Source organism: Pleurotus ostreatus, assembly GCF_014466165.1.
Source record: "Pleurotus ostreatus strain PC9 chromosome Unknown scaffold_1, whole genome shotgun sequence".
Taxonomy (NCBI): domain Eukaryota; kingdom Fungi; phylum Basidiomycota; class Agaricomycetes; order Agaricales; family Pleurotaceae; genus Pleurotus; species Pleurotus ostreatus.
Genome location: NW_023503156.1, coordinates 2,471,113 through 2,485,052, shown reverse-complemented (window position 1 = coordinate 2,485,052; position 13,940 = coordinate 2,471,113). Strand labels below are relative to the sequence as shown.

General features: G+C 49.4%; 5 protein-coding genes across 5 annotated transcripts; 3 read left to right on the top strand and 2 right to left on the bottom strand.

Annotated features, from left to right (window-relative positions):
- Positions 1 to 43: 43 nt before the first annotated feature.
- On the top strand, positions 44 to 1,292 carry PC9H_000873 (uncharacterized protein; the record flags this gene model as incomplete). The annotated part of the gene is made up of 3 exons (XM_036770526.1): positions 44 to 370; positions 428 to 626; positions 679 to 1,292. The coding sequence occupies 3 exons, from the start codon at positions 44 to 46 to the stop codon at positions 1,290 to 1,292; spliced, it is 1,140 nt and encodes a 379-aa protein (XP_036636371.1).
- A 139-nt stretch (positions 1,293 to 1,431) lies between these two features.
- Positions 1,432 to 2,612, bottom strand: PC9H_000872 (uncharacterized protein; the record flags this gene model as incomplete). Its single annotated transcript, XM_036770525.1, has 5 exons — positions 1,432 to 1,596; positions 1,649 to 1,900; positions 1,952 to 2,085; positions 2,149 to 2,293; positions 2,349 to 2,612. The coding sequence occupies 5 exons, from the start codon at positions 2,610 to 2,612 to the stop codon at positions 1,432 to 1,434; spliced, it is 960 nt and encodes a 319-aa protein (XP_036636370.1).
- A 1,456-nt stretch (positions 2,613 to 4,068) lies between these two features.
- On the bottom strand, positions 4,069 to 5,838 carry PC9H_000871 (uncharacterized protein; the record flags this gene model as incomplete). Its single annotated transcript, XM_036770524.1, has 7 exons — positions 4,069 to 4,332; positions 4,410 to 4,490; positions 4,539 to 4,569; positions 4,624 to 4,783; positions 4,831 to 5,154; positions 5,206 to 5,277; positions 5,331 to 5,838. The coding sequence occupies 7 exons, from the start codon at positions 5,836 to 5,838 to the stop codon at positions 4,069 to 4,071; spliced, it is 1,440 nt and encodes a 479-aa protein (XP_036636369.1).
- A 137-nt stretch (positions 5,839 to 5,975) lies between these two features.
- PC9H_000870 (uncharacterized protein) lies at positions 5,976 to 7,548 on the top strand (the record flags this gene model as incomplete). Its single annotated transcript, XM_036770523.1, has 4 exons — positions 5,976 to 6,493; positions 6,549 to 7,006; positions 7,071 to 7,438; positions 7,492 to 7,548. 4 exons carry the CDS (start codon positions 5,976 to 5,978, stop codon positions 7,546 to 7,548), a joined length of 1,401 nt encoding a protein of 466 aa, XP_036636368.1.
- Positions 7,549 to 8,008: 460 nt separating this feature from the next.
- PC9H_000869 (uncharacterized protein) lies at positions 8,009 to 13,917 on the top strand (the record flags this gene model as incomplete). Its single annotated transcript, XM_036770522.1, has 20 exons — positions 8,009 to 8,902; positions 8,954 to 9,268; positions 9,313 to 9,450; positions 9,499 to 9,920; positions 9,967 to 10,083; positions 10,131 to 10,346; positions 10,396 to 10,539; positions 10,592 to 10,730; positions 10,787 to 10,955; positions 11,019 to 11,113; positions 11,165 to 11,826; positions 11,879 to 11,992; positions 12,041 to 12,074; positions 12,124 to 12,337; positions 12,392 to 12,516; positions 12,566 to 12,808; positions 12,861 to 13,085; positions 13,134 to 13,487; positions 13,539 to 13,685; positions 13,735 to 13,917. 20 exons carry the CDS (start codon positions 8,009 to 8,011, stop codon positions 13,915 to 13,917), a joined length of 4,950 nt encoding a protein of 1,649 aa, XP_036636367.1.
- Positions 13,918 to 13,940: the final 23 nt, after the last annotated feature.

Sequence of the window (13,940 nt, the reverse complement as noted above, 5' to 3'; positions counted from 1 at the left end):
TACAAGGAGATTTCAAACTCCGGTATACATTCAGCTACCGCCAATGAAGGTTTCCTTCTCCCTCAACAAATCCAAGCCGGCCCCAAAAGCAGATCCACCGTCACTCAAGCGGTCGGCCGTATTTGCCTCGCTCGACGACGATGGGCCCGTCGACGCTGCGCCCACCGCATCCTCGTCGAATCCTAATGTTGCGCCGAACAAACAGCTAATGGCGTTCGGTGCCGAGTCGTCCAAGGCCGCCAGGAAGCGCATGGAAACCGAGAAGAAAGTGGACGCTAGTGTATATGAATACGATGAGATCTGGGACAAGATGCAGGAGGCGAAGCAGAAACAGAAAGAGGCCAAAGAAATAGATGCCAAGACTCGGAAAGTACGTGCTGCGTTCAGCTATTTTGTCCGCTTAAAATTCACCTCAGATATTGTATAGCCCAAATACATCGATGGTCTACTAAACGCCGCTGCCACAAGGAAACTCGACCACCTGCGCGCCGAAGAAAAGCTGATGCAGCGTGAACGTGAGGCCGAAGGTGATGAGTTCAATGACAAGGAAGCGTTCGTTACACAAGCCTATAAGGATCAGATGGCTGAAGTACGTAAGGCCGAAGAGGAGGAGAAGCTCAGAGAAGGTATGATATACCGAGTCTACTCCATCGAGCATTCGTTGATTGATTATTGTAGCCATGCAGAAAAAGAAGGGAGGCGCTTCGACCGGAATGGCTCACTTCTATCGCAAACTGTTGGAGGAATCCGAACAGAACCACGAAGCTACGGTTGCAGCAACACAAAAGCCCGTCATTGGTCCACAGGCTCCGCCACCGAATCTCACAATCACGAAGCCACCCGATTTTACGCCGAAGTCAGATGTGGAGCTCGCCCGCGTGGCTCGAGAACAGGGTAAAGACGTCGAGTTAAATGATGACAATCAAATCGTAGACAAGCGTGAACTCCTCAGCGCCGGACTTAACTTGGCTTTGCCTAATACTCGGCGATTAGGCGCCCGGACGCAGTCATCTGAGAAGGCGGATGGCACCGAACAGGTGGAGGTGCATCGCGCAGTTGGAACTGCGGCTAGCAGGAAAGAGATTAACCAGAGGCGGGCGCGCGAGATACAGGTTCAAATGGAGGCAGAGCAGGAACGCTTAGCAAGGGAGAAGCAAAGGGCGGAAGAGGAAGCGACTAAGAGAATAGTAGCGCGTCGGAACGACGAGAAAGACGTCCAGAGCGCGCGCGAACGTTACCTTCAGCGGAAAAGGCAAAGGTTGGAAGAACCACCTCATGACCCCGACACCTAGTGGCTTGTTACACAATCATATCTATTGTAGTCATTAGCAGCTACTGTAAATAACCCAAGCAGTTATATCCGATGCGGTGCGAAGTAATATAGCTATGTATGAGGGATGAACATAGAGCATAGTGGAATGTCCAGCGTCACTAGCGTTGAGTAGGACAAGATGACTGCAGTTGGGCTGGGTCGAGGGACCGTACGATGCTGTCGAACATACGAAGCACTTTCTCCATCGAAGGACGCGTATCTGGTTTCTCGCATAGCATAGGTTCAACCAGTTCCATGATCTGAGGAATGAAAAACCCTGTCAACTAGAGTACATGCTTAATCTCGTCGATAACGGCTGTTTCATGAAGCACATACCTTGCACGCACGCAGTATCAATACGCCCATGGCCCAGACATCTATCTTGTACGGATCCGAAGGCTCGCCATGCTCCACCTCAGGAGGTATCTCGGTCCCGCGATACCCTTGCACCCGAGGATTTGGCTCACCGTTGAATCGACGGCTTAACTCAAAGTCAATATACGCGTAATGTCCGTTGTAGTCAGTGAGGAGATTTCGAATGGAGATGTCAAGGTGTGCAATGCGGTGCTTGTGCATGAACACAGCATGCTACCGAGGAATGGTTAGTAGCGTAAGGCTATCAGAAGACTAGCAACCTACTTCAATGCATTGCCGCAGGGCAGCCAAGAATAGCCGCAAGCAGCAGGGCGTTACAGAAATCAGTTGAGACGACCATTGTTCCATCACCAAGAACGCTAGGCCATCGTCGCGAACTTCGATAAGGTCGAGAACGGCTAATCCAAGTCATGATCGGCAACGTGTCGTGGAAAGCCATACTTAGATATGCGGGTACTCACGGATGCAGTGGTTCATAGGATCCTTTCTACGCGGCGGGGTTGAGAGGTAACGTATTATGTCCAACTCCCGACTGTGCACATGAACTGCCTTAACCATGACCTTCAGCCCGTCACAGGTCCGATATCCTCGAAACAGGTTATCGGGCTATTCGAAACAATCACTTCAACACAAGCGTACCATGGGCAGTAGATGATCATACAAGTCCTGGGTCTGGGCAGAGCGCGTCTTCGTCCATCCGTGTGTGAATTTGCATGTGGCCTGGCGCCGCGGGCATTTGGTAATCCGGAAAGTGTTCGTAGAATGACTTCACGTCGCGAAATGTCTCCAAGTGGAACCCCTTGCTTTCTAGCAGACGTCTATATCGGTGCCAGCATGGACGTATGCGTCTATTCACTTCGTCTTCGTCGATAGATGATTTCGTAGATGGTGGGGAGGAAGCATAATCAGAAAGGTCCGTTTCCATTGAGATAGACGGGAAAGCAGGTGTGGGGTGTAGTTAGGGTGTAAGAGTAGGAAAGCTGAAACGCTGGTATAAATCAGTATACGAGAGGGGAACACGGCTCCTTTTGGGGTTCGTGGCTTGAGGGATGTGATTTGGACTCGCAGTTCCTCAAGGTCCGCCTGGCTGGTAATTAAGCATATGCGTGAAAACCTCCATATAAGGCGATCCGAGGCCCTGGGGATCAAAGAGCTAGCGAGTGTAGGGAAGTATGGGACGTCCACAGGCGAAGCTCCTGGTTTCCGACGATCGCACAAAGGAGAATAAAGCAGACAGGGCGTTCGGGGACCAAGAACCGGCCAACTGTAACGGACTGTAACAGCACAGAAAGAATTTCCCTAATTAAGCAAGACGGTGAGTCGACCGAGAAAGAAGGGGATGGTGTTTCTCAGGCCACAACGTACCATTGATCTTGTCGCCCCTTTGATCTTGGATATGCAAGCAGAACGACAAATATAGGGACAGGTTGAAGTAAAAATGTTAATAGCAAGACCATGCCACACGGGTGAGCAGCCCTCCGCGAAAGGCACCATGCAAACAACGTGGTGCTGTTATAGCCTATTACCTGTGCCGCAATCAATGTCTATATGCTCATGAATGATAGGTGTAGTACTACCTACCTTTTGGGGAAACTGAGGAGAGATGTGTTAGCACGTGTAATCAGCTCCGTGAGTCGTGCGAAGTTCAAACCCATAGATGAGCAAGTCCTAAATCCACTTCCAAGATCGATGTTCTGGAATTATAGTCGACGTGTCTGTTGGCTTTCCATACTTGCTCAATAAGTAACTTGAGGTCATTAGCCAAGAGGAGGGCCGAACAGTCGTAAGCGATCTGACATTCCAACGCGTGAACCTTCTGCCAACCAAGGACCCCAGCTGGGTAGAAAGGTAGAATGCCCATGGCGAACGCGGCTATCGAGAGGAAACGATTACCGCAAATAGCCAGGTCAGCTAGGGTTAACGCCACAGGCAGGCAAAGGGGGAAGAATTGGTTTTTACGATGCAGCCTATGTGCGGGTCGAACCTTGGTCTTGATATTGATTGCTGCGTGATTGATGATTGACTGAACACGCGTCAATAGCACCTATTTTCGGGGTTTCATGGTGCCACGTACTGAGAACACTAAGAACACCTCGTTCCGGTGAAGTATCAAAATGCTGATGAATTTTTAGAACGGTCAGAATATAGCCCACATCAGTGTGACCACAGCCGGCGCCTTCCAATGGACGGTGGTTGATGTGGGGTGATCAGTAATGATGTCCAGTGGGGAGGGCAATCATGCCGAAGCGCCTCGTAAAACCAAGAAATTGGATAAGCGAATCTATTCGCGGAGAATTCAACTGGATAAGCGGTCTACAACGATATGTTGCACCGCATGAAACATCAACCAGTCCATTGGGAAAGATAAACGTGACCTAAGGCTACCCTTCTATATCGTCACCTTTTTTCCTGGCCATTTCGAGGTTTTGTGCACTATCCATCATCAACTTGATCGATTGCCACTCCATGTCAATAACTTTGCGCGAGTCGAGGTATTCGCAAATTGCATCGGCATCCGTCAAGTCGTCGGGCGGTTGCGTTGCACCGGCGAAGGCAATACGTACAAAGTTGCGTTTGGAGCTTCCGACACGAGACCGTTCATGCAGCTCATCTATCTCGCGACGAATCGCGCCAAACAGGGTGTACTGTAGGGATTCGTTCAGCATAAACCGCGGAATGGAGGTGTCATACATGCCTCCCAATGTGTAAATTGATGAAATACTCTCGTGCGCCTCGCACAGAAGCGACCCAGATGGAACTGGATGGGTGATTCATCTTCGTCCGAAGAATCACCCGTCGTAGACTAGCCACATCGTAAGCAGATGAAGTCCGATCGACGTAGTAAACGGACCTCAAACCCGACAGGATCATATGGATGTCCACTAAGTCGTCCAATCAATGTCGAAAGCCTACCCCCTAGGTGACAAGCATCACACTGAGGTAATGCGAACTGCAGGTCATCCAATCCAAACTCTGGAAAAGTAGAAAGTGCTGTTTTGAAGTCGGCGCGCCAAACAGAAGAGGCGACAAGAGAGTCTCTGAGGCCCGAAAGCTTCCTTCGGACAATTTGCAGGGGTACCGAGAAATATTGCTGTGCTTTCAAGGCGATGAGAAGAAGCAAGGGAAGAGCTCATCACACCTACTTTTCATCTGCCGTGACATGAATTCATGTCGATCTTGAGGTGGCTGGATAGCAATATGCACAAAAAACTGAAATATTATCTTGAACTGATGAGCCAGATCTTCATGTGTAGACATGCTGAATTCGACAGGCAGCTCAGTGAAGCCTGCGCCATCATCGTCTACGATGAAATTATCATCTTCCTGCTCTTCATCTTCACCTCCCTCTGATTCATCGTCGCAGTCGGGCTTAGCACCGTCGAAGGGGACGACCCCGCGTGTTGTCGCATCCTCCTCTGACGAATCCTGCTCTGACGAATCCGAGACCATGCGCCCTTGCTTTCGTCCTATTTAAAATGATAGTGTCACATAACAACAAAACACAATGTTCAACGTACGCTTCAATTTTTCAAGGTTCTTCTGGAATAATGATGTCCTCCCCCTCTGCCGTAGGCGCGAGTCAAGGATTCCTGTAGATCAGCTCATATCAAATGAAACTGACGTTTGGGTCGAAATATCGCACGTTCTTCCTCTACTTCACCAGCCAGATCTTCGTCACTAGTAGCAGGGCTTAGAGATTTCTTGCGTAACTTGCGCTTGCTGGGACGGGCGTCGTCGGCGTCGTCGTCGGAATCAGCCACGACGTTCTGCTTCCTCCTTTTCGATTTACGTATGGGAATAACCTCATCTTCTGAGTCAGTAATCTGAATATGGCTTGTGGGTGAGCTAAGTGGAGGCATGGCCTGATCGCCATCGCTGTTAACGACCTTTCGTCGTTTGAAGGAACGTCTTGGGGACATGACTTCAAGGTCATCGACATCGTCGTCTGTGGTCACAGCACTGGCCTTGCGCTCGAAATGAATGTCGCCGAGACCTTCATCGGATTTCTCGCCCGGTTCCGATTCCGAGGAGTTGGCATCGCATTTGGACCGGGATTCCTTAGTTCGCGTCGCACCTTTGAATATCTCGTCGAGGGTCACCTGAGACAGTTTTGGTTTCTTCGGCGCAATGGATTTCCTTGGTTTTGGCATGACTGTGCTTGGATGAAGGTTAACCGTGCGTGTGCCAGTTGGGCGCGAAGCCACAATTGATGGACGCGTTCCTTACGTAAGGAACCCATAGGGGTCACGATCAACTGTGACCGCCACTTTAGCCGTTCCACACGTCCATGAATCCTCCAGAGCAACCTAGTAATGAACCCCATACTCCTAGACGACTCAACATACAAGATGGGCCACAATTATCTGTGGAATTGTCGTCACCGACTTCACCTGGGCTTCGCCGGTCCAGTTTCACCAACCACTTAAAGCCGACACCTCGTTCTCGTGCCCCGCAGGACGTGAGGGATCGTAGTAGGATTGGGTATCAAAATATGATCATGCAGTCGTTTCAAGAGCTACAAGCACGCCTCATGCCCCTGCCCATCTTCGAGTCTTTGAAAATCCAGGTGGATGAAACGAACGAGAACGTTTTTGGGGCTATAGTAGAATCGGTCAAGGGGGTCGTCAAACTGAAGGAAGGTCTGGACAGCTCTCAGAAAGCTCGAGCTTTTGACGAGGAGCAGGACGATGCTACTGACGGCGGCGAACATGGTTTCGATACGAAGCAGACGCACCATTTATTGTCGAATCTATGGACAATAATCAAACAGTCAGACGATTCAGGTGCCTATGTGTTTGACGTAGGGTAAGTCCCACCCTTGTTGAGTGTATAGGAATCCAAGCGTACCAGTGCTTTCTAGCCCCCAATCTCAAGACCGGTCGTCAATAGACCAGAAGTTTGCCTCGTCATTTCGACGCTCTCGCCATAGTCTGTCACCCTCTGGCCGCCGCTCGCGCTCCCCCTCCCCGGCATTTGTCTCCAATTCTGCCCAAGGGTCGGAGCTCCTGACTGAATGTATATCCATGCTGTCTTCAATTGTACTAGAGGACTGCCGCTTCAAATACCGTCCCATTAGCCTTACCCATCCACCAAACGCCTTGCAAGCTTTAGTTCTTCTCATAACCAGGTTTTTGGTCTTCAAGCATCGACACGATCCTAAAACCGTGTACCTACTGTTAGTCGCGCTAACGCCAGCTTTCAGTACTTTCGGAAAGGAAATGCACCTCAGACTACTATCGTTCTTCGAGGAAGTAGTAGTTATTATTTTGGAAATCATGGATCAATCGGTAGATGCGAAAGAACAGGAGAAGGCAGATGGTAAGCTCTTGCTTTCGTGTTGTCCCTTGTTCATTATTAGGCTCAATACCGTGCCTTGCAAAAGCCAATATTGTCGTTACAGACAACCAGCATCCATCCGTTTCCATTCAAGTGGAATCGTTCGACGGAGACGATGCCAGGCCTGCGATGAGATGGACACCGTGGGGAAGTCAGTCATCCCGACCGTACACTGTCCTGTCTACAAATGCACCGTCACATCAGCCCTCGGTTTATTACTCCTCGTCAGCCTTGGTCAATCTTTTCACAACAATCATTAGCACAATTGGTACTAGCCAAGACTCTGAGACTCGACCGGAGGTTTTGCATCGACTTCATCACATCGTCGACCTGGTTTGCCGGATGAAACATGACCTCTACACGGACCTACTTGAGGTGGTTGCCAGCCAGCCCAGTAAGGCCAGATATGCTGCCGTCAGTTTCTTGACCACATTGTGGCCCACGGCTGTTGGCCATTCGTCCCTTAGCTGCCCGTTTCCCGTCACAAGTTACCCTCCCGCGTCCCCTCGCGTCAGCCCGTATGATCACCAATTCGTGCCCTGGTGCTTCCGCGCTATCTCCTCCCAACACCTCCCCAACCTTTCGCAAACTGATTGTCGTTCATGTTCCAAGCCTATACGCGAATTTGGATTATACTGTCCATATTGCCTGTGTGCCGTACACTTTGGTTGCTACGACTATCCCAGCGGCTGTCATCTATCACAACACCGTTCAGCAGACAATGCCAATGTACAAAGAATTGCAATGTATCGTTTTTCCGACTTACTGCCACCAAGAAGAGACAAAGAACCGATGACCATCTTGGTCAGGGGCCATGCATTTCGGTTAACGAATCTGTTCACACTGAGCCTTTGCGCTTTGTGCCGCAGACCTCTTTGGGGAAACTTCGCTCAGTGTTTCCGATGCGTCACTTGTACGACCTTGGTCCACGACAAGTGCCTCCGGAACCATCGCAATAATCCAGAGGGCCTGAGCTCTTGTTCAATGGCAGACTTTACTAGTGATAGCCTAGAGATTCCATGGACCGATTTACGACAGTCTTGCATCGATCATTATGACGATCTCCTCAAGGCCACCCGCGATCATCTCTCGGAGAAGACTTACGAAGAATTGGACGTGTTTCTCACCATGCTATTTATCCAAAAGCAAATTCTTGACAACGGGGTTGCAATGGGTTCAATCGTGGTTCGCCAAAGAGGCAAACTTGTGGCCCAGCAAGATGCGCCGATACTTGACTCGTTCGAACTTCACCAAGTTATCGCTTGGTGCGAAGACCTCATCTCTTCCAGGAACGGTGATATCTCACCTGGAATGGATGAATACCTTGCGGACAACGGCGTTCATCCTACTCAGTTTCTCATTACATGCGAATGGACAAGTTTATTGTATATTGCGAGCGTGATCAAGGGACCTCGAGCGACGCATAAAGCGGTCCCTAGCGACACACTCAATGTCCCCATCCTCTCCGACTCGTCGTCCGATGATGATTCTACGCATCCGAATGAGGTTGTAACATTATCCCAACTGCGCGATATCTTAGGATATGACTTTCATCTATTCTCCGATTATGCTGCTAAGCATGTCTTATCCCTTCTGCACCATTTAGGTTTCTTCTACGAGTCCCGACTGCACCCGGATATCTTCTCCGGCGATCCGCAAGAAACGTACTGCATCTTCCCTCTGCCTCTTGGTCTGGACTTGTCCACCAACGTGGAACTTCTTTTCTCCTCCATAGAGGCGTCGTTGTCTGACCTCGATCTCTCTGTCAACGAGTTCGGATTTCTGATCCTTACTAGGAAGTTGTGGCCTGATGGCTTGCTCTCCGATTATGCTCACAGGCGGCTCTGCAAGAGTGTCCTTTGTTGGATCCTAGCCGAAGTGAGCTCTACCGATTTAACTGCCACACGATCTCCTCCTCACTCTAGTTAGGATGTCAGTTTAGCTGCCATTCTTAGGGATTTCTTAGCGAAGCAGAAGCCCTTGCCCGGCATTCGCTCCGCCATGGACTCTCATCCATGGCCATATACACAAGACTCTCGCCCATCGCCAAGCGGCTCCGCAAACAACGGGGGTGATTACATTGCCGCCAGACGGGGTATGCTGAGTCGTTACGCATGTCGATGGCTCCGTGCCTTTCATGATCAAAATCCACCGCAGTATGCAGTTTTACTATTCGGCCTTGCTCAGGAAATCGCGGAAATCGGGGACATACCCGCTGATTCGTCGAACGTATGCAGGAAACCTGTTATCAAGGTTTAGAGGTTTGCTAACACTCCCCTGTAATTTAGACTGGGAAGCGAGTTACATATGACCGAACACTAAGCAATATTGCAGGATTTATGCGGGCTTCCGTCACTTTCACAGTTGGCGATGACCTATTTCTATTCTGGTTGGAGTCCCTTCTGCCTGACTGTGTATACACCGAGGTAAGTTTCCTGATGTTCACTATCCTTTCCTCGCTAACCATATTTAAGCCGATGCCCTCCTTGCTCAGATTGCTCCCCAAAGAGGTCGACTCTTTCCAGCGGACGAGTGTGTTCTTGGATGCCCATCCTCAGCAAGACGCCTCAACGACATCGATTGAACCATGGCGCGTCGTGACGAAGACAGCGCAAGAGAACGTCGAGGGTCTCCAACGTGGTCTCAAGTGGCTACATGTCCTCGTTCGCTCTGGGATTGATATTCCTGCACCTACGTTTGAGCAAATCTGTGACTACGCGCTCAACTACGGTACTCCTTTCGAAGATATACATTTCTTCATTGAGACTATCTTTACATCACTCTGGCTGAGATCTTTGGGGCGACAGAGTCTCCAGCGGACCATTGCCAGGCTCTGGAGTAAACATGCTAGCACAGTATGGGACAACCTAAAGAGTGCCACACAGCTCGAGACAACGTGCGTGTTTCATTGTTGATACACACACTAGACTGACCGGTAGCAGTATGCGCTTCATTCGTTATTCTTTAGCAGCCAATTTGATTCTCTACGGCTGCGAAAGACAGAACATCATTACCCTTGGATTCATCAGCCAAGCGGAAGTTGCAGACATACCCTCGCGGTTCGTCTTTCGCCATACAATAAATACGCCCCCTGACACAACTACAGGCGAAAAATAACAACGAGAGCTGAAGAAATCTCTGACCCCATAACCATTGATCCTGAAATTATGGAAGTCCTCGATGCATATATCACAACAGATATCGATGAACTCTCTTCATATATCATCAAGTTCTTGCATGCGTTCTTGGCTGAGTCTCCTTTACTGGAATCATACGAAGTAGACAACTTCGTGCTGCGAAACGGTCAAGTACTCTGCCGTTGGTGGGTCTCTTTCCGAAACCTCGGGAGGATATCAATGACAACCTTACAGGGCGTGGAAAGCGTATGACATCCAACAGTTTGATATTTCTGCGATTCGCCCAGCCTTCTTACTAAGGACATTGGTCGTTGATGAGGAACCCTTTCAAGCGCTACTAGATGGTCTATACCAGTCTTCCGTGGATTGGAAGATTCGGTACGATATGAACGTCAATTTTCAGATGCTTTCGACTCACAGAGGACATCAGCCTGGATAGCGTTAGTCGTATCTTCCGCATTATCCTTGAGACCCTTAGCGCTTCTTTCAATGTGGAAGGGAGACAATGGCGATCATCGGTAGCAAATGTGTTTCGAAAATTCTTCTCCGCGATTTGGTCAGACGAAAAAGTGAGTTATGCTGATGCATGGGAAGAGTGCGGCCCTCATCATCATTTTATCTACAGGAAGAAGTGAGATTGGAGGCCAAAAGCCTCTCCAGAACCTTGCTCCCTACTCATCTCTTAGCCGTCGCACTTTGCTGGAACGAAGCTCTTATGAAAGCCCCCATGTCAGAACGAGTCGGCATTACTTCATTTTTGATCGAGCTTCACTCCCATTTCCCAGAGTGGCAGCGTATGTCCTTGTCTACGGTTCGAACATACCCGTTGCTGAGCTTTTGTTTTTGTGCATCCTTAGTCCTGTCTTGGGAGGTCATCACCGAAATACTGTCAGAGCTCAACTACACCGAAAAACACGGGGATGCTGAAGATGGTCCAGCCTCTGCCCACCTTGTGAGTATTGGCCTATAGGTCAGTACCCTAGTGACTTACCCTCGAGTCTAGTCGATGTACGGTATTCACTCCGAAAAAGACGACGCTGGTTCGGTTGTCGGGCTCGACGACGAAATGTCCCAGCTTCGGCGCGGCGTTCTACTATTGAGCCTCCGAATGGTATCCGACGGTATCCTCGTCGACAATCAGACACTTATGAAGGTCAAATTACATCTCTTACAAGCTCTTGGATTCGACGGCGTTTCCACTGTGACCACCGCCGATGGGCACAACTTCGACGTTCGTTTTAACGAAGTCAGAGTGATGGATGCTCACATGTACCCTCTTGTCACCGAGTTGGTCGCCGTCCTCGATTCACACCACAAGTTTTGGCAAGCCTCCATCGTCAACGCTCCCCAGAATGGGTCGTCCTATGGCCTCGTAGGAGCTGTTTTCTCTGACGTCCTTATCCGTATATTCTCTACCCTTGACGATCTTACTTCGATCCCCGTCATGGTACTCAAGGGTCTCGTAGAAGGGCTGGGCATCATAATTCACAAACAAGACTTTGAGGAGCGCCCGATGCGACATCTACAGCAACCACTTCGGAAGGCTATGCATAGACTACATGAAGTCCTTCTTGGTGAAGGCAGCTATGAAGTTCGCCAACTTGCCCTTTCTGTCACCCAGGCCTTCATTAAGAAATGCCCGACTTTCATGGGCACTATCATAATGTAAGCAAGTCATTTGAAGACAGCTTGCCACTGACTTCATGGAGCATCGTAGATCTTCGGTTGAAACTGCGACCAAACTAGTTTCCTCGCAAGGTCATCACGGAATGAACGACCTTCTGGTTGCCCAGGCGCGGTCTTTTCTAGAGACTACTCTTACAGCGTATGAGTTGGTCTTCGACCCCTAATTCGCCCCTAACTCACTTGGTTTCCACAGATACCCGAACGGTCTCTTCATCAGCATATGCAAGGTGAATAACCATCCAATTTCTTGCCACTTTCGCTTACCCAATGCAACAGCACGAAGTAGACGACGAGCTCTTTGTCGTCATCAAACAACTCACCGACGCACATGCGAAACCATCAACGCGGCATTTACGCGAAGTTCTGCTGCGGGATACACTAATGAAAGCAATAGAAAGTGACCGGGAATCGTTCCAGCACGTTCTGTTCAACTTGCAGTCATATGTTGATGTTGTTCACCACGAAAACTATACTGCCGAATTGATGCAATGTGGGTCATATCTTCATCTACGACACACGAGAGTTCATGGAGGATTTCCTGTAGTCGTAGGACAGTGTTTGACGCATTTAGCTCGTCGAGCATCAGAGTGGGCTGCAGAGTCGCTGGATACATCGCCTCTGATCATTATCCCCGCGAAGTTGATGCAATTCAATAAAGTGCATAGTCGAGTGAGTATTTCGTTTGTGAAAGCAGCACGCCGGGACTGAATTATACTAGGAAATGTTCAACTACACAGAAACGATGCTGAGGATCATACTAAATCGGTTAGATGTTAAGTCATCTAGTCTGTCGCAATTGATACGGGTAGCCGCAACCATCGTCAAGAAACCCTACCAGCCTAACACGCATTCAACACAAACTCCTCCCAATTCCATCGTTCAAGTCGTCTTCGAAATTCTAGGTGACGGCCTACGCCTGAAGTCCCGTGTTCAACCCACTACAATTGCCTCTATGCTAGAGGTTAGCGCGTACATTTTACACAGGCATGGTATTCAACTTCTCTCTTTCTCAGGTAATCACGACATCCGAGCATGGCATTGACTCGCTGGCGAAGACGCATCCATTATCCTTTTTGGGTCTTGTCGACAGTGGCTTTCACTTCCTCTCGCATCACACATGGACCAACGAACGCGCCGACAAGGATTTTGATGCATCAATATCTGTGGCCAAAATGGTGCTTGAGGCAGCGACCCTTGACAAAAACATCATGGTTAGGCTCTTCGAGCACGTAACCGAGGTAGACAAACTTGTCTTGCCTCAGATACCTCCTCTGATCAGTTTTTAGAAGCGCACTAGCTTGAGCGTCCGTGGCTGGAACATCATGGTCCTGGCGGCGATGACTGAGGTTACGGGAACTTGGGAAGATATACTGTTCACGCAATTAGGTGCTTTCACGATTGCACATCAGACCACCATTCTGGGCTTGATAAACGCCGGCGGGCCGTTGTCTCAAAATGCGAAGACAGAGGTCAACTATGCCTATATATCAATGAAGGCCTGGCTTCTCCTGGCGCACAAAGTATCGCTACGCAGAGAAGTGGATGGTGCAACATGGCTTGCCATCTGGAGTGGATTATGGACACCTTTCGAAAGTCTTGTTGACGTTATAGAGGCGGAAAACACGCCTGGCGTGTCTACGGTGGGTCTTGTTCACCCTGTCTCAGTCTACTGCTATTAAAGTATTCGCTAGACACTTTCACTGGTAACATGGGGATTGATCGCGGATTTGCTATTCTTCATCAACTCTCTACGCTGTCCGCTTAGTTCTTCAACTTCCTCCATGGTAGCCTTGCTGGAGCGTGTACGGAATTCGACGCAGGCCTCATCATCGACGAAGGTATGCTTTACTCAGTGCTTTCTGATAAAAGGAACTGATACGGTACTAGATAATCAAGGCCTTAAAGAGTGCGTCGGAGCCGCCGCCTGAGCCGTCGTTAGAGGTCCTTGTGAGTCAGGCAGGGAAGGATATAATCGCCGAAGAGAAAATCAAAGTCCTTTGGGAGAGAGAAAACAGTGACCGCAGAGGGAATCCAGATAGACATCGCCGAGAGCACAGGGCCGTATCTTAATGTAATTGAACTACAATAATATT